Source organism: Lupinus angustifolius, chromosome LG14 (genome assembly GCF_001865875.1).
Source record: "Lupinus angustifolius cultivar Tanjil chromosome LG14, LupAngTanjil_v1.0, whole genome shotgun sequence".
Lineage (NCBI taxonomy): Eukaryota > Viridiplantae > Streptophyta > Magnoliopsida > Fabales > Fabaceae > Lupinus > Lupinus angustifolius.
Genome location: NC_032022.1, coordinates 4,689,874 through 4,709,767, shown reverse-complemented (window position 1 = coordinate 4,709,767; position 19,894 = coordinate 4,689,874). Strand labels below are relative to the sequence as shown.

The window sequence follows — 19,894 nt, the reverse complement described above, 5'->3', positions numbered from 1 at the left end:
GTTTTTAAACTAGACCTCACCTAGTAGCTAATTACTTTTTTTTTTGTAGAACTTGTAGCTAACTACTTTACAATGTCTGTTTTCATAAACAAATATAATGTTTGAAGTCATTTAACTAGTCAGTAGAATTTGTGCTTCGTGGTTACATTATTATATTCGTTCTTAGACCATTCAAATGTCCAATGTGGCATATGTAGCCTTTTTTTGCTATGAAGCAAGGTCATTATTGGGTTTTAGGTAGTTATATAAGGCATATAGTTATTTAGGCGAAGTCTAATAATGTGTGTCATTTCATGTGTCGTAAGTTATAATTGATTAACAAATATATTTAAGTTAAAAGTTTAAGTATTAAGTATTTTTGTGATCTGTCATAACTCATGGTGCATGAAGTAACACATTATTGACATAAAATGTGCTCCATTTTTTATTGGTTAATAAGGTCACTAAGAAAAAAAATTATGCACTTAGAAAGTTTCAGTTAATGTTAATTTAGGTCATTAGGTGATAAATTTCACGTTAAAAAAAATCTCCATATCTTATTTATTCATTTTATGAAAATCTAATGATTCATGTAATTTGAATTAAGATGTAGATTTCAATCATTGGATTTTCATAAAATGAATGACTAAAATGTAAAGCAAGTTTTTTTAACTTGCTCAGTAGGTGAATCCCCTCCAATTTTAATGAGTGTTTTAGGTTTTTTATGCTATTTTAAAACATTTGTTTTGTTTGGTAGACTAGGGCAGTCGCCCAAAAATAAAACAGCAAATTTACATTATGAAATAGCAAGACAATGTTAATTCCAAGAAAATCAGAAAATAACATGCTAATTACCTTTTGATTAGGAGAAAATAAAATATGAAGACCAATATCAAGCTCCAATATTTAATTTGCCTGTTAATCCGTGCATGCATTGTGTGATAGATAAAAAAAAAACAGTTATTGTGTGTTTACGAAGTTATTTAGACAAATTTTATGTTTAAATTCAGTTAGTTAGGCGGTAATATATGTAGAGAAATGATCGCTTAGATATATTTAGGAAAGATGATGTTATAAAATAAAAAAAATACACAACAAAATTAAAGGCATAAAGTCAAATCCAATATAACCCAAAATCAATTATATTACATGTACCAAAAAGGTGTACATAGCTTTTATACCAGATAGTTTAAGTCTCTATAAGGCTTATAGTGTCTTCTAAGTATTCAAAACAATACAAGTAGTTACTTAATGAGGATCATTTGATCCATTTCCTTAGTCTTCCTCATTAAAATTGTTGTCTTGAATAATTGGGTCATTTAAGTCATGGTTGTCAAAGCCAATGGCAAAGCTTGACCATAAACGTTGAGGGAAGCAAAGTAAGATGATAACATAGAGTCGAAATAGAATTTAACGTGATCCTAAATTTTATATATTTTGTAAGTATATTACATGAACTATTTTTATTCTTAATCACCCTTTAAACTTAAATTATTGATAAAATTGATCATGTATAAAAATAATGTTAAACTAATATTAATGATAAATCTAGCCCTTACATTTTTTATTAAGCTCATTTGTTATATTGTTATTATTTAAAATTTTCATATATACTAATATTACTACATTTACTAATTTTAACTCTTAAACTTATTTCTTTTCCTCAATCAATTTTGTATTTTGATAGCGGTTTCCTCCGTATATTAACGTTGATTAAACCGCATTGTTGTATTGTTACTATTTTGAATCTGATTGTAACGATTTCTTTGTTGGTATATTCATAATTTAACAATATATAGGGATCAATTTCACCAACTCATAAATATTAAGAAGTAATTAGTAAAAAAAAATAGTCCATACTAACTAATTGTGAAAGTCATAAAATTTATATAGATTTTATTCACTTTTATCTCAATTAAACATCTAATATTATATATAGTCCGTGATGAACATACATGAAATAAATTAAGGCTCATGTCTATACCGAGTTTAAAATTTGTATATTATTCATGATAGTAATTTTTTTATTATGTCATATGTTTCATTTTTAATTTTACATTCATGCTAATGAGTTAACTTATACGGAGGAGTATATTTTTGCAAGCTTAATTCACCACATATTTAAGTCACTCAAACGGCTTCCACATGGACTGACATACTTCTATAGAAATTATCAATACTGTGAAGCAAATGTAACAATTTAAATATTAAAAGGTACAACATTAACACAAGAGTTTACATATATTATGTACAACTTTTGAAAGGAGGGAAATTTGTAGAAAGTGTTAGAATTGATGAAATACCAATTATTTAAGGATTTAGATTCTTATAATTCTCATATTTAATAAAACAAAAATACAAATACATGAATTCATGATCTTACACCTTTTCTTTTGGTATCTCATAATTTTCTATGTTGGTTGTATGATATTTTCTTGAACCAGATCCTCAATTCAAGGGATTTTTTATTTTTGCTTTGGGAGCAACGAAAACTATTTTGTGATTTGCTATGTTAGGGACCATAATCATTCATAATGTGTTAACATATAAGATTCATATTAGGGGAGTTATGAGATGGTCGAGTGGTAAATGTGGGGCTTAAGGAATGGAGTGATAAGAAGGTTGAGAATTCAAATTTCATCTACCATAAAATACTAACATACTAACATTTGTCTATAAAAAAAACTATAGGGTTCACATTATCCCTTATGAGACAACTTCGTTAAGTTTATATCAATTTTAAAAGTAGTACGTGTTGTTATAATTAGACCACTTATATTGAAACTTCTTAAATAAATAATTGATATAATTGTATTAAATATATGATGATTACATTAATTAAAAATTATAAATTTCTAACAATCTCTCACTCGAGTTTCATATTTTCCCAACACAATTATATCATATATTCTTTAGTTGCACATCTTTATGCTACTTATATTTAGATTTCTCTTTGATACAATTTGACCCTTCTTATATATCAACTATGGAATCATAGCAACCTTTATCACAATCAAGCATGACTCGACCATAAGGATCACCATATTTGTATACTTAATGACAAAGATCAAGTATTGATGAGTGACATGGAAATTTCATGCAATGTCTTCTAAAACATATCTATTTTCAACTGGTTGTACTTTAGTCTTTAGTGAGATCAATCCATAATCTTCAATTATAACACAATAGTTACAAACAAAAAATACACAAGAAAAAAGTTCAAAATAGAACAATAAATCATCAACTTTATTATGCTTAAAACTATATACGATGTCCAAAGTAAACCATAAAACATAGACTTCCACTGAATTAAGGCATCCTAGGAATAACACATATATGAGCAATTTTTTCATGAAGTACCTTAGATATCATACCCTTAGTCAATGGATCAGCTAACATAAAATTTGTCTCTATATATTCTATGGAAATTTGTCTATTTTGAACACTTTCTTTAATAAATAGAAACTTGATGTCAATAAATTTTGTTAAATGCTTTTCACGATAGCCAACAAAAGAACATTTACTTATTCTTGAATCAAGTTTTCTTACATATGGCCTATAAGGTCGTGCCTCTGCTGGACAACCCCAAATCTATAAGTGTTTAATGTTTGGTCTTCTATGAGTCTAAAGCTCATATGAGGTTTTGTTAAGTGCTTTTCTTGGCACAATATTAAGGATTTAAACTATGATCTTTAAGGCTTATCCTTGAAGACTCTCTAGTATGGAGGAATGTTTAATCATACTTTTCACCATATCCTTAAGAGTTCAGGTTCACCGCTCAACAACACCATTGATGCTAAATTTGTCTGATATGGTGTATTGCGGAACAATTTCACACTCTCAGGAAAAGTGAAAATGGCCCTAGATGATGTTCTCCTAATCCATCATATATGTCATAGTATTCACTACCACATTAAGATTTGATAGCCTTAATTTTCTTCTGAAGTTGAAGTTCAACTTTAGCCTTGAAAGCATCGAAAGATTAAGACTTCTCAAGTATAAGATATAGGTAATCGTACCTTAAGTAATCGTCTATGAACAAAATAAAATAATGTCTTCCATTCCTAGAGGCTATAAAGAAATGATCACATATATCTATATGCATTAGTTCTAAGACGACTTTAACTCTTTTGATACCTAATTTTCTTTTGTTTGTCTGATTTCTTTTATGCATCCAACAAAAACTTTAAAGTCTGAAAAATCAGAAGGGTCAAGAATTTCATCCGACACTTGTGCCATAGCATGGCTGAAATCTCATTTAATTTGCGCTATGTAGCATGTGAATTTTGTTAGGTATCAGTGGTTACAATACACCTAGAAGGGGGGGGGGGTTGAATAGGTGTCGCGGTTAGAATTACCGCTTTTCGCAAATCAACACTTAATGCTGAATCAACCCTATTTAATCGATTAAGGAGAAAAGGATAATCGATTATAAGCACAGTCTTAATCGATTAACAAAAAACAGTTTTAAACAGAAACTATTTTAATCGATTAATAGAAACAGTATAATCGATTAACACAGGAATATTAATCGATTAAACAGAACCAGTAAGCAATTACAGAAACGATTAAATGCGAAACAAATAACCGATAACAGAACGAATACAGAGCTTACAAATTTGTATATCAGAATAGCTTGCAATACAACAAAAGAACAGAATGTATTAGTTGAATCAAATATACAAATTAAATCGATTGAAAAACAGTAAAGAGAGAGAGAGAAACAAATCCTGCAAATCGAATTTTTATCCTGGTTCGTTTGCTGTCCACTGCAAACTACATCCAGGCCTCCCGGCTGACTTGGGAGATTTCCTTCACTATAATCGAATCAATGTAATTTACAAACACATTATCCAATTACAACACTTAGCAAATGACAAGAAATCAAAGAAACTATCCAATGGTTTGACTCCCTTCCTACCGATAAAGAAAACGTTTCTTTCGGCGTAGCCCCAGCCAAAGAATCTCTCGTTCTTTCCTTTTCTTACACTCTAAGCTATGAAGAAACACACAATCTCTACTGGTGATACGACACCAAGAGATTCCCTTTCACAACAATTACACAAGAATTACAAGAGTAATATTAAGCTATACCTAAGCTCAAATACAACATGAAGGCTTTACTCTAATGCACATTTAACACAAACACATGTGAAATGACAAGTATTAGTTATGAAAACAGAAGTTACAGAATTATAAAATTCATGAAAAACGCATCAAAAATATGCATGAACATGTGAGGGAAAACATGAGAGATTATAACATGAAATGCACTCAATCCTAAAGCAAGGAATCTCTCATTTCTAAACTCACTAATGCAATTAACAAATAGATGCAGCAATTAACACGTAGAATGCTCTAACTCTCTAATAAATGCAACATGCAACTTATGAGATTAATTCTGAAAACGCAGTTTATAAAGAATCAGTCCAGAACCCCAGATAATCGATTAAATACCTTCTTAATCGATTAACGGGACTAAAAATCATAACTGATTCTGTTTTTCAGTTTTTCAGTTTTAACAACTTAAAAATCAGTTAGGTTAATCGATTAACGTAAACCTTTAATCGATTAACTGCATTACAAAAACGTGTTCCAGTGGCAACCACTTTACACAGCAGTTGGGTTAATCGATTAAAGGTATGGTTAATCGATTAACACTAAATAAAATATGTATTTTCAAATAGAAAACATCAAATATGTTATGCACTTAGATAATACATGTTTGACACTTAGTTTTATGCCTAGAATGCATATATACATGTATTTATGTAATGCATGAACATATTATCAAATGAACATATCTCATGGATGAAATGATTTAAAGATAAATGCATATGAGACATGTTTTAGGTGCCCTAAGCCTTCGACTCAACTTAAACTAGAAACTAGTCTAAGCCTAGTACCAAATAAAAGACTCAAGCACGTTGGATTGTTGGTTATCTTCAAGCACTTTTAGGCACACGTTGTCCTCATCAAAACCATGACGTTCAAGGAGAGCTTTCCAAAGTGTTCCTCTTGACATGCACACTTTCAATCTCCCCCTTTTTGATGATGACAAACTCTACATCAAGTTCATCAATTTTAAAGTAACAATTGCTTGATGAATAAGCTTGAAGATTGTGTTGGCTTTGCATTATTTCATTGTTGGTACTAAAAATATCAAACATGTACTAATTATAAATTAAAGAACCAAAACCAATAACATTTTAATTTTGGTAGAGACAAACTTTAATATTTCCAAAGGAACAAAAAAATCAAATTTGTCCAAACTCGAAATACTAATTAAATTCCATCTAAATGACGGTACAATAAAAGTCTCAAAAAATTCAAATAAAATTCAGTTCTTAAATGTAATCTAAAAGACATCTTCACATTACATACTCATCACAAGATATCCAATACAACATCGATTTCTAGTCCTTTGACAGATAAATTAATTTATAAGTGATACTCTAAATGCAATGATCAAATATTAACATCTAGCCCTGTCAAATAATAGTTTTCTTTGGACTTGGAAAAAACTTTATAATTATTATATATTTATCATTGTAAGTATGTAATTATTTTGCCGAATTGTGTCTTTTTTTAGGGCGAGCACAATTTGAATAAATAATCTCATACTACCATCTATGCAATTTTAACTAAATCAATTTCTATATTAGAGGTTACTTTAACAACATATTGCATCAACTATTTTAATTAGAGAATATTATGAGACTAAAGGAAACAATGAGGGTCCATTTCCAATTTTGAAGAATATTATGAGACTAGAGTACTCCCTTCCTATTTTGAAGGATGATACTTCTCTCCTCATTCTCCTGACTTACCCTCCCTATAGATCTCTAATCATTTATTTACCTTTCTAAATTTGTATCTCACCCCTTTAAGTTAGCATCTAGAGAATGTTAGGCTTTGTAAGGGAGAATGGTTTTGAAGGGGAAGAGAATTGATGACTTTGGAAAGCCTTCCCCTTATTTTGGAGTTGGATGAAGGGAGGAAGGTTAGAAACCCTGCAAAATTCTTCATGCGTCTACTTTTTAAGTCCTCCAATTTGAGGTTTTTTTGGAGATAATATCAAAATAAGTAAATAGTTTTAGTAATTATTGTCCATTTCTTATTGTTAATTACATTTTTAAAGGAAAAATAAAAAATGTTATTACATTATTATTAGTTTATCCTCCCCATCTAAATTTCATACTCCCAAACAAGAGAGATGATTGTATTCATTTTCCCTTCCTTTCCTTTCCTCTCCCTCCCTAACCCTTTTATTCATCTCCATCTCTTTCCCTCATAACTCTCAAGCCATAGGCTTCTTAGAGTAGTAGGTTTATTTCTTTTGAGTTAAGCAATGTATTGTTTATCATGTACCTTGATATTATTTGTTAATAATATTTTATGTTTTTGACTTTATTTTTGTCTTACCTTTTATTTTCCCATCTTTTTTTCATGATGTCAACCAAGGGAGAAAATACTTGTCTCTCTTTGGTTAATACTAGGGAGTAAATAGTAGGAGTTGGCTCTCCAACTTTAAAAGCCAAACACAACATAATAAAGGTACATCTAAGCACATAGAAGATCATAATATATGAATAACCAATTAAAATGTCTATGCTCAATATGCTTCATATTGAACACCAATGCTTATAACGAACTCATTCATTCTCAATTAGTTGCCAAACATGCAATATCAATCCTCAAAATAAAAATCTTCCCTCAACTCCAGAATTGACCCTCACCTTGAAATGAGGCCCCAGAGAAACTTTTCATCCTCAAAAGTATACCCCTCAAATATTCTATTATTGTTGCCACCATAAAAGCAATTGTACACTTCTCACATAGCAAGGAGAAAAGTGAAAGAATTTTACAATGTAACTAACATTTTGTTTAAAAAAAGAGAGAAGAAAGAGCATTTGGTTACTAACACTAGAATCTGGATAAAATGCTTGTTTTCAAGAAAACTTGGTGCCATAAAAACCATTTGTTACAGAGGCTGAAAAAGGTCGAGTTGTAGGAAAGGTAGGTTGCAAAAGTTGAATATGGCTCTGAAGTGCATAGGACTGCTGCTCACCTGATAGGACAGGTGGGGGTACACATACTTGAATTGCTTGACCTACTGTGCCTCCTGCTTTAGGAAAATACAACAATTAGCCAAAATGAAATGCATATCAAGATTTTCCAATGACAAAACTTAAGTATCTTTAGACACTGTTGTTTAATAAAAACCATGTGACACAAAAATGTAAAAATGACATGTATAAAAGTTCCACATTGTATTTAAATTTTAAACAGCATAAAATTTTAAACTGACAGGGAAGAATGTTGGGAAGATGTTCTTCACTCCCCGAATGAGCTTGTCTCCCTCCCAGTCACATGGCCTTTCAACTAACAGGAGACAATTTCCTTTGATTGTCTCATGCCATGATAATCAACAAGTCACAAGGTCAATCACTTGCAAGTGTTTGATTATACCGACCTCGGCCTGTTTTTAGTCATGGTCAATTATATGTGGCTTTTTCTAGAGTACAAAGCATGCAAGGACTAAAAATATTAATACATGACAAAGAAAGAAAAGCAATCAGGTCTAACTTACTTCATGTATTCTAATATATTGTATGGAAATGCTTCAGACCAATTATATTCACAATATATTTTCTGATTTTATCATTGCTTTTCATTGTAGTTTTGCTACTACCTATAAAAAAAAAAAAAAAAAGAGGAGAAGAGAGGAGAAAGAGGAGGAGTAACAAGGAGATTAGGTTTTGACCCCTTAGTGATATCTATTGCAGTTAGAGATACATAGGAGCAGATTTCCCTATTAGGCATAAAAAAATAAAATAAATTTTTTTCTTTGTTTTTCTCTATGTAATAATGTGACGGTAAAATTAATATTTTGAATGAATATCCACATAACTAATCTAGGTACCATTTTATACTGAGCGGTATGAGGTGCCTAACACATTCCTCATTCGTAACCGACTCCCGAACTCAATTTCTATTTTGAGCAAATCAACCATATTTTTCAAAATTTGGTTTTTCATGTTTTCCCTCTAAAAACAACATCGATGGCGACTCCATTGCATATTTCTCGTCGCATCTACGAAAGCGGGGTGGCGACTCCATTACATATTTCTCGTCGCATCTACGAAAGCGGGGTGGCAACACACACCTACATCAGGCTAAAATTTTCAACATCTTTTCAAATGATTAAAACTATCTTTGATTTTATGTTTTCAAGTTGTTGCAAAATATAATGGGAGGGGATCCACTTACTCCAAGAGTAAGTTTAAAAGACTTACTCCACATCATAGCTATCACAGCCTACCATATGTCAGCAAAAAGTGAAGATATTAATTAGGTATTCCAAACTGTAGTAACGATTTTCATATACATGCTGGGAAATGGGATAGAAAGACATGTACCAATTCATTCATATCTGCAATAAAAACCTATGTATATCATTTCCTTTATTGATTTGTTATTAAAAAGTTAGGTACATGGTGAGATGCAAAAAAAATCCTACTATTTCTTAAACTAGAAAGCAGTACAAGAAAAACCACAGCTGCTACACACTATAAAGATACAAAACATAAGGAAAGTTAAGCTGCTCTTGAGGATTGACTTTAATTACACCAAACACACTTCTTTCAAGGTAAAATTGGCCTCCCCTTAGTGGGATACGTGTAGTTTCATTCACCACTCTTGAGGGGAGGCTAGTTTAATTATCATGAATTTAACTGAGGTTAGTTTAATTTTTTAAACAAAGAGGGTGGTAAATGTACTAAAGTCAAACTTAAGGACTCAGGAGTAGCCAGTATAATTTCCCCAGAAACTTCTACATAGTCTAGAGATAGAACATTCTTTTTATTAATGAGAAGTATAACTAAAGCATCAATAAAAACAGCAATAAAAAAGATGCAACAAATAATAAGATTTATTTCATGCTTTTTTTACCTTGTTGTTTTGGAAACTGTACATGATTCGACATAGGGCGAGCTGAGACTGGTGAGATAGTCGTTGCACCATGAACCAATTCCTTCATTCACGAGTAAAAAGACTAAGCTAATGATGGTGGAATATTACAAGTAACATTTCTTAAGAAAAAAATGTTTTAACTCGATTTGACTGATAATATAGCAAAGTGTAACCCATATCTCTTGATTAGATTAAGAAGTAACAGGATACAACCATCCATCCTCATTAAGTCATATCCCCTTTATGGATGTGTAGCAGAATTTCTTAATATTTGTTCAATCTTCAATGAAAAATTATCTTCCCTTTTATAAAAATTAAAAATAAAAAAAATCAGTTTTGGCTTAACCTAATTTTATTAAGAATTTAAGATAAGTTGAATAAACTCAGCTCAAAAGGGTAGTAAGCATGCTATCTTACATGAGAAACTGGATGAACATAGACTAACTGACCTGAACGTCCAACCATAACCTGCACTCAAAAAGAAAGACAATATCTTGTTCATGGCTGATTTTCAGCACATAAATACAGATCATTTCCTGAACCGATTATAAGTAGCTAGAAAAAGAAAACTCAATTTACATAGCACTTAATAATTTTTTGTTCTTACGGCAGGAGAGCTTGTTTGCAAATAAGCAGGTTCAGACAAATCAGGAGTGTAATGCGCAGTATAACGTAGAGGTTGTGTCCTGTGTGCCAATTGTCCAATAATCTATTGCCAAAGAAATGGGAAAATAGCTAGAATGAGTTTATCAAAGAAAATATATAGGTTCTGACTGTACGTGCATATATTACTTCTGGTATCAAATAGACAGTCATGCACACAAGACAATAAATATCATAAAAAATATTAAGACGTACAGGTTGTGAAAGCTGCGAACCACTGCCACCATTTCCCACACCCACATTACTATAATCTGCAATTTTAACAGGCAAAGGAGGCCGAGAAACAAAAGTACTGAATTCAACTTGTGGTTGAATAGCAGTAAAAGATACAGAGGGAGAGCTATTTGGCACATAAACCATGTTTGGACTAGTTGGTACAGCAGCAGTTATTGAACTAGGATGAAGGAAAGATGGAGAGAAAATTTTGGCAGCTGGATTGAGCTTAAATTCCTAAGACAGTGTCAAAAGAAAAAAAGTTAGCAAATATCAACAATAATAAAAAAAGTCATTTATCTCAAACTATTATACTATTATGCTTCTTGGCAAACCAGACTAAAATCTGTGAAAACTGAAATCAGTACCTTACAGATTTTAAAATGATAGATTAAATATCCGAGGAATGAAAAATGAAAAGATAATAGATCACTGATTCAAAATATTTAGAGATAGTATAACTAACAGAGTATGTGGGATATAATTTATACGGCCCTTGGAGACCTGATGGATGATCCATGACAACAAAAAAGTTTGCAGAATGACTTCCAGTTAATAAAATACATCCATAAGACACAGATATATCTAATATGCTTTGCGATCATGAATAAACCCTTCACATCTTTATATTTTATCAGGATCTGTTTAGCCAGCAGCTGTTGGCAGAAGTTAAACCAATTTATTCACCTTAGCATTTCTGGTAGAACCGGTACCCCTTGGAGTAGATATTTCAACAGATTTTGGTTGCAAATTATGTGACTCTGAGATGAGATCAACACCTTGGATGGAATTTGTAGAAGCAGAGTCTGTTAGTGTAGACCTTTCACTACACCGGTCATCAAGTTTAACAGATGCAGCATCATTATCGCAGGATAACCCATTATCAGAAGTATTTGATATCATATATGTGCTTACATGCTCAACAGCTTCAACTTGGATAAGATCTGTATCAACTGCAATGTAAGTCCAAGAGAAATACAAGGAGAGAGAACATAGACCATGTCAGAAACAGATATGATAGAATTATCCTAATTAGGAAGGTGGGATTTAAGTAATACAAGGAGAGAAACCATAGACCATGGTAGAAATTAGGTTGGAGAAGAGAAAAGGAGCTTGTTAGCCAGAAAGAAAAGAGAGGTAATATTTTGTAAAAATATTGAAAGAAAGTATGAAGAAACATAAAATGTGTACAGTATTATAGCTTCCCATATAAAATTCTCAAATAAATATATCCTGATATCAAGCAAGCAAATTAGTATCCTTTATAGGATAGTGTTTGCCGTTCAAAATTTGCTAAAAGGAGTGTACAAAGTACAAACTAAGAAATATCAACGATCATTACAAGTTATGCCATCTTTATTAATGATGACTAAGGATAACTTCACATGCAGTAAGACTAGAAAAATTCAACTCACTTCCATGGCTTGAATTGAGCCTTTGAATCTTTTCATCCTGTGCAAAATCAGCATTAGAAGAAAAGAATTATGAAACACCTCAAAATGTATGAAAATCCTGTTTAGAATTACTAGCTAGGAATGTGCAGTGTAGGCATACAATTTTTCCTTTAACAACCGCTGGCTTCTGTCTGCAGTCATCAGCTTTCCCTTTTGACTTGTCATGTCCAGGCTGTCTGTCAACAAAATAATTGGCAGGATCCAGAAGATAGAAGAAAATTATGTCACAAATCTGTATCTAAAAAAATCTTTGTTCTAGCAAGTGCAAATTGTTATGACGTATGGTAGTCACCGAGGAGATCCATGCTAAGATTGTAAGTAGCACGATATTTATCTATATGTTGAAATATAAAGAGTAACAAGAGCTATCTATATGTACTCCAGAAAGGAAAGTATAAAGAGTTAGCTAAAATCATATATAATAAAAATGCAATAATGCAAAATAACCAAACGTTAATGTCCATAATAATTTAAGTCTTCTGATGGAAAATCAAATTATCTCCATATTTAATTAGTAAAAAAGAAAATCGTTCTCTTTTGTTTATTCCTCATTAAATTGGCACTCAGTTTGGAGGAGGGGGAAATGAAGCGTCATGGATGCAAGCATGGTAAGGATGAAATCTAGAACTTATCATATTTCACAAAAAAGTACATCAAATTTATGTAGGCACTACTTCAATATCCATTTTGAAGTCAAAAGGACAATACAAAATACTCCAAATAAGTAGATATTGTTGGAACGCAATGAGGAAAATAAATACATTTTCTGCTATAAAAAATTGATGCTCTAAACTATTGATTAAAGAATGATGGCACACATAACAAGTTCTATATTGATGGCACATAGAACAAAGTTTTCCATTTTTATCAATAGCATCTTGACACCTACATTGGTGCAATTCAGCCTTTCTCTTTTATCATTAAAAAAATAGCAACTAATAACTGCAAACAATCTACTTATTATCAAAATTTTGGTGCTGGTTAATTTTTCCACAAAACAGGTTTTAAGCCAAAAGTTCTATGTATAGAATTTTGATTAAAAGCTTTTATGAACACAATAGCTTCTGACAATAAGAATAAAGTCATGTACGGTTCAGCTTATTTTAGCGAAAATAGCCACAGCTTATTTTTCAAAAGTTGTCAAAGGTTTTGATTGTAAACTGTTCTAGACAAAACATGAGCAAATCCAAAAACAGACTAAAACTTGGAATATGTGATATGTCATACCTGTCATTGAAAGAGGAAGCAGAATCTACTTCAATCTGCATTAAGAAAATAATTTAACTGAAGAATGTCAGAGGAGTTATATCTTCTATGAATAATTATAACAGTTAAGAACATTATAAATAAGCAACCACCGAAAATGGAGGATTGTTCATGACACATTTTTAATAATGCAAAGATGTTTAGACAACATAATACTCTGTTAAGTGAATTCATAAATTGATAGAATACTTTTCTTTTTATTGACTATATACCCAAATAGACAACCTTACAACAAATAGAAATGGTCAAAACTCTGATCTCAACCTTAGGAGACATGTAAATAAACATCAATCCAAATGATACCTCAATTTTAAACGAAAATGTAGTTTGAAGGGAAAATTGCAAAAGACAATACACAGATGTAAGCTCATAGATAGCTGTTAGAACTGGATTTAGAAGATTAGAAATAGTAGAAGAAGAAGAAGAAAGATTCAAGATCAATTGTGATCTTGAATTGTATCTTATTGCAAGATTTAAAATTAATGTGGAAATTACACCTTGAGAAGTAAATCTTCCTAGAGTAACTGATTTCCGAATCAGTTACTTTTCCTCCAAATTCTAACTATCTGAAAAAATGGTTATTCTAACACAACTAACTTCTATTTATACCCTCCCTTTCCTAACTAATTCAAACTCTGCCTTATTACAACTTTACCCCTTCATCACACTTTTGGCTGTTCCTCCTAACATACACATGTTTAGTAGGAGGTTTATATCTATTCCTAACAATAGCTCAGTAATTTCTCTATATACCAGTAATGAACAAACATTAACATGTTCATGCTTATACACTGATGAATGTATGAAGCACCAATACCAATATGAATATTGGATACACATTCTTGAAAATGCATGATACATTATGTTTGGAATAAGCATATAAAATATGTGCATAAAATACATAAAACATAATAAACATGTTGTTTTGAAATTCCAAATGAATAACATATTTCTTAGAATTCATTAAATGCAAAATGAAATTCATATAGTCATAAGAAATAATTGCTTAGTGCCTACAAATAGGAATAATATTGATCTCATTGAATCCATGATCAACATTATACAGATGCATTTCTTCTTCCTTCTCTATGCAACACACATGTTTTGCTTTTTTTCCCTCACTACAATTTTACTTGGTAGATTGAATGTTGTGTTTTTTCTATTTTACTTAACTGATTGTATGTTATGCTTTTCTGTCTTTTAGTCCCTTTTAAAATGCTATTGTATGGTAATTTAGGAGGTATTGGAAAAACATTTTAAGAGTAACGGATATTATCTGGAATGTATTGGATTTATACTTTTTTTATTTTAAAAAAAAATTGATACTCTATGGATACGTATCAATGAAATATCAAAGAGTATCAATATCAGATATGTAAAGGATATTGAAGTATGGGTGCTTCATAGCTTACACATTACCTTTGTGAAGTCTTTTTTATTAGTTTTCCCACAATCAAGTTCCAGGGAAGTTCTCATGTGATTAACCGGCAACTTTTTCCCTTCATGCTCATTCACAGCTATTGAACGTGGAAAACCATGGGCAAATCCATTTTCCATTTGGATGGGAGACCTATTTCCACACAAGAAAAAACACATGGCTCAATTCATATTTCAATCTTCAAACTCTGAACAGTTAATGGCTAGATAAGTTGTACCAAATGGCATAAACAATAGTTACTAATTATACCAGCCACACATTCCATAAAAAAATAAAGTACAAAGTTACAATCAAAAATCTTGTTAAACATGTTGACGATATCAACATTGATATATATGGGAACTTAGTAAGCCAAAGCATACAAATAGTCAAATTTATAGAATAGTCCATCAAAAGTAATAAACTAAACCTCTTTCTTCTAACCAATAAATCACATACTAACAAGCATCTGAAATGCTCATAAATAAGGTTAAACTTCAGTCCAAGAAGAGATGATTGACCAAGTTAAGGTCACCCGTCTTAGCAAATAGCAAGTAAAATTCAAAATAACAGTTGGTATCGCCCTAACTAGCAGCTAACAATGTAACTCGAACAAGTCCAGCACAAAGATCAGAGATGCTTAAAATCAAGTAGGGCTACAGAAGTAAGTTACTTATTCCGTATATACCATAATTCTTCAATCTTTATTTATGTGGAGAATTTACGCGAAAAAAATCACAAGCTAGGTTGTGAAACACAATGCAGACCACATGACAACCATATTCTTTGCATGGCCTACAGTCCTTTTCTCTTTTTCTTGAAAACTTGTGACTCCTATGTTATAATAAATTAATACAGGAAAAAGGTTATGCAGTCCCCTGCTCATGAGTTAATATAAATTTTACATCCAAAAAAATGTTAAGATGAATTTGTATATGAAAATATAATAAATGCTTCAAGATCTTCGGCGATGCAGTTACTTGTGGTATTTAAGTTCAGACATGGGCCAAATGAGATACATTAAAACGTAACAAAGGTTATGAATACTTTGCTGGCTTAATAAGCCAGTGAATCTTTGGGAAACCTTCAAACTCAAGTTGTGAGATCACTTCAGCATATTAACTTAGGTTCCAAATATCGAACCATTAATTCTTTATCTAAATTGCAGAAATATGTTAAGAGGCTTGTGCATGGAGGTTAAAGACATTATTTTTCTTCATTTGAGGAGTATAAACCAAAAGCTCAGTTGACAAGTGATAAGCAAATAATATACACCTAAATCTTCTAATCATGTTGGTTTATAAAGCATAATAATAAATTAACATGAGTATGTTTAATAGACATTGCTCCATCCCATGTGAATGAATTCAACAGAAGGTAGAACCTTGATTGATTATCCTGCTTTGCATCCACCAAAGAGCCAATATGATTCTCTACCTCACACGTTACTGCTTCCTCATCATAACGACTAACATTTCCACCATCAAGCATTACTCCCTACGTACAAAGCCACATGTACATAAAGCACACAGTTATGTTCTTACAAAGAAGGACATCAAATCACAATTCAAATCATGAATGGCCCAGTTACTTTTTCAATCGTAAATCGTATGAAATGATAAGATTCAGATACACAATGAATCAATAGCTTAAAATATATCATATACAAGATGCATAATGCTCAATGTTATGATTTTAGAGTAGGAATTGACAAAACAACTTAACAAGTCTCAAAAAACAAAATCACAAGTCACAAATTATAACTTAGTCTAGCTATCAACTTATACAGAAGCTAATACATAAAAAAACCCATAGCACATAAGTAACCAAGTGAACTCATATTTAAGTTATAATTATGGTTCCTATGATAGTTCATCCTTAGTGCAACCCCATATTATACCATGTTAAGTTCCATTTCAAAACCGATTGGCAATAAGTAGAGTTTCCAAACAGGTACTTAAACCACTCCAGAGATAACGAGGCACAGAATGTCGGACTTAATTCCTAATATGCTCCCCCACATAAGCCTGTCGGACAAGGCGATGAGTTACCTTTGACTCAAGATGAAAGAGCGTCTTTTGTCCAATGACAACTAGAGTGAGGCTAAGCATTGACTCTAATACCAATTTGAAAAGGACAAACTGTTTACCTGAATTGGCTGAGTGATTTGTGCATTCAGCCTTTTCTATTTATAATACAAGAATACATGCATAATTCTCTTAACTTATGGGAAATAAAACAGAGAGATAATTACAATATATGATTTCACAGTCTTATATGTAAACTCAGTCAAATACAAAATCTTCTAATTATCTCAACAATCTCAACACAAATTGGACCATAACTATATTTCACTTGTAATATATTGCCAAAACTAGTATAATGTTCTTAGGTAACATCTTCCTCCCCTTTTCTTAATTGTCTCTCAACATTGGAGGCATATAAAATGTATTTTCAAAAAGAAAAAAAAATATAGCCAAGTAAGGTGGATTTATAGTGACCTAATGACTATGTGAAGTCTATGTTTTAGAAAAATGAAAACAAAGGAATGGAATAGTCAAACAGGATTAATGGAGTGAGTGAACAAGTGAATGTGTGAAGCCCTTGTTACTGAAAAATGAAACATAGCAATTGAATAATCAAATAGGGTATATGGTGACCTCCTTCAATTCCTTTTCAGTAAGCAATTTAAGCGCATATGATTTTTTAATTTATTGGATGAGAATTGGTAAGAGGGTGAGCCTCGGAGCAACGGTAAGGTTTCTTGCCTGATGACCTGCAGGTCATGGGTTCAAATCCTGAAAACAACCTCTTTGTTTACGTGGGTAAGGCTGCATATATCTATCGTCCCTAGACCCCACTAGATAGGAGCCTCGTGCATTGGGCTGCCCTCTTTTTATCGGATGAGAATGGTGAAATAAAAATAAAATTAACAAATCCTTGAATCTTGTGAATCATATCAGTGATATTGCATCAAATCATGGGTGAATGACACGATTCACAATCATCTATGATTCATAAGATGATATGAATAGTTGGCTTGTCTAATCATATCGAGGCCATGAATGTTAAGGCAATTACGAAGGTATGCCTCATAAAGGAAACAATGAATAGTAAAAACATATTTTTGGGGATAAAACATTAAATGATAAGATTGACTTACCTTAGTAACAATTTGTACAAGATCATTTGCTAGAATTACTAGCGTGTCTACAACAACTTCCGTTCCCACATTGGTGTCGAACATTCCCTTCTTAGTCATCCTTGCTTTCTTCAAAACAACACCTGAACATCACACAAAGCAAGAGAATGCCATTGAGTTTTCTAATTATACAACAGATGAACAAAAACTTATATGGGATTTTATACCTACCAATTGAAAATGTTAACAATTTAGGACAAACTTTACTGATTCACCATTTAATGCACCTATAAATATAATAAACAAGATGAAACTTATACTTTTCTTTCTTACATCTGTTATGGGCTGCATAGCAGGGTCTCAAGCCCAATAGATCAACTCATCAACCATCTAGGATGGGATGATCTAGGGCTCTCCCATAACCACACAGCAAAGACCCAGGAGTCCCACCTCTGATAGAAGTAGACATCGGTATGACCTCAATCACTCCCTCCCCCCAAACACAAGTGGTTATGACACGTATAGGCCTCGGGAGGCCCACTCAAAAATGGCGGGAAATCCTCGCATCATTCACCCATAAAACCACCTCCCTTCATATTTGATAACTCTCTCACTCAACTTTACTCTTACATCTAGCACTGACTCCCTATGAACTTGAATATCGAAGAACATTTGAAGGACCTTTTCCACTTTCGAGAAGCTGAGCATTTAATGAATATCACCACGGCCGGAAAAAAACCAGGCACTCTATAAACCCTTTAGAACACCAACAGTTTATCAAACATCACAAAGAAACAATCCTATTAAATAACCCCAAATTCAATAGCGAAACAAATACAATTGGGAGAAATAATCTTATGATTGGATTACTAATTCAATTACTCGGATTTTCTCCGTTAAAATAAAAGCCAAACTTATACACTGTCAGAGGATCCATCACCAAATTAAAAAAGTAAAAAGAATTAAACGTGAAATTTATTACAATCATTTTAGCTTCCATTGAAATCAATGCAAGAGAGGATAATCCTAATGGTCTGTTTGCGAATTGGTTTTGGGAGTGGAAGGAAAGGAAAGAGGAGGCGTCCGAGCTGTCTCACGTGTGTATTGAAGCCTTCCTTCTCCCTTCCTTCCCCCGAAAAACCAACTCACAAACTGACCTAAGGGAAAAAATAAATGAGAAAGAAGCGCCCACCGTAATCGGCATCGACAGAAGCAGCGTGGAAGATTCCAGAATAAACAGAGCCATCCCTAACATGAACATCAACAGGGAGGCCAATAATGCAGATTGTGGTGAAGAGTAAGGCATCACTCATAGATTCACTGTGATCTTCTGTTAACATTTCTCTCTTACTGCAACCCATCTCAAATTCCTTTTCTTCTCTTCTGTTTTACAATTGCAAAAGCAGTTTTGTTTTGCTTTGTTTCTTTCAGACAAAATACATATAAAAACGAGTTATTGCTTGGGGCTCCTTATATGATTATAGGAATATGAGGAGTCCAACTTCTCCAACATCGTTTACATATGACATCCATGATTATTATTAATTAAAAATTTAATTATTAAATATTTTTTATCAATTATATAAAGAAGATGTGTTGTAAATATACTCCACCCTAAAATTACTAGGATTCATTTTGCGACGTAGCCACTCAATTTTTTGAATAATTCAATTTCGTCACAATTCAGCAGACTAATTAGTATATACGGACCTCACTCCATTTCTTTATAAGTGTTGGTCTTTTAAAAAAAATTACTATTTAATTGTCCTTCTCAAAGTTTAAAAC

At 32.0% G+C, this 19,894-nt stretch overlaps 1 protein-coding gene across 5 annotated transcripts; it reads right to left on the bottom strand.

Annotated features, from left to right (window-relative positions):
- Window positions 7,532-19,561, bottom strand: LOC109327049. 5 transcript variants are annotated; one of them, XM_019560032.1, is made up of 13 exons: window positions 19,302-19,561; window positions 18,131-18,252; window positions 16,352-16,464; window positions 14,970-15,126; window positions 13,512-13,546; window positions 12,385-12,460; window positions 12,246-12,282; window positions 11,518-11,783; window positions 10,813-11,067; window positions 10,562-10,663; window positions 10,372-10,422; window positions 9,939-10,015; window positions 7,532-8,106 (listed from the first exon to the last, which is right to left on the bottom strand). In XM_019560032.1, exons 1-13 carry the CDS (start codon window positions 19,468-19,470, stop codon window positions 7,932-7,934), a joined length of 1,635 nt encoding a protein of 544 aa, XP_019415577.1. In that variant the 5' UTR covers window positions 19,471-19,561; the 3' UTR covers window positions 7,532-7,931. The 5 variants fall into 5 exon arrangements, with proteins under 5 accessions (XP_019415577.1, XP_019415579.1, XP_019415580.1 ...); XM_019560034.1 differs by having other exon boundaries at window positions 7,532-8,104; window positions 9,934-10,015; window positions 11,518-11,774; XM_019560035.1 differs by having other exon boundaries at window positions 7,532-8,104; window positions 9,934-10,015; window positions 11,518-11,774; window positions 12,403-12,460.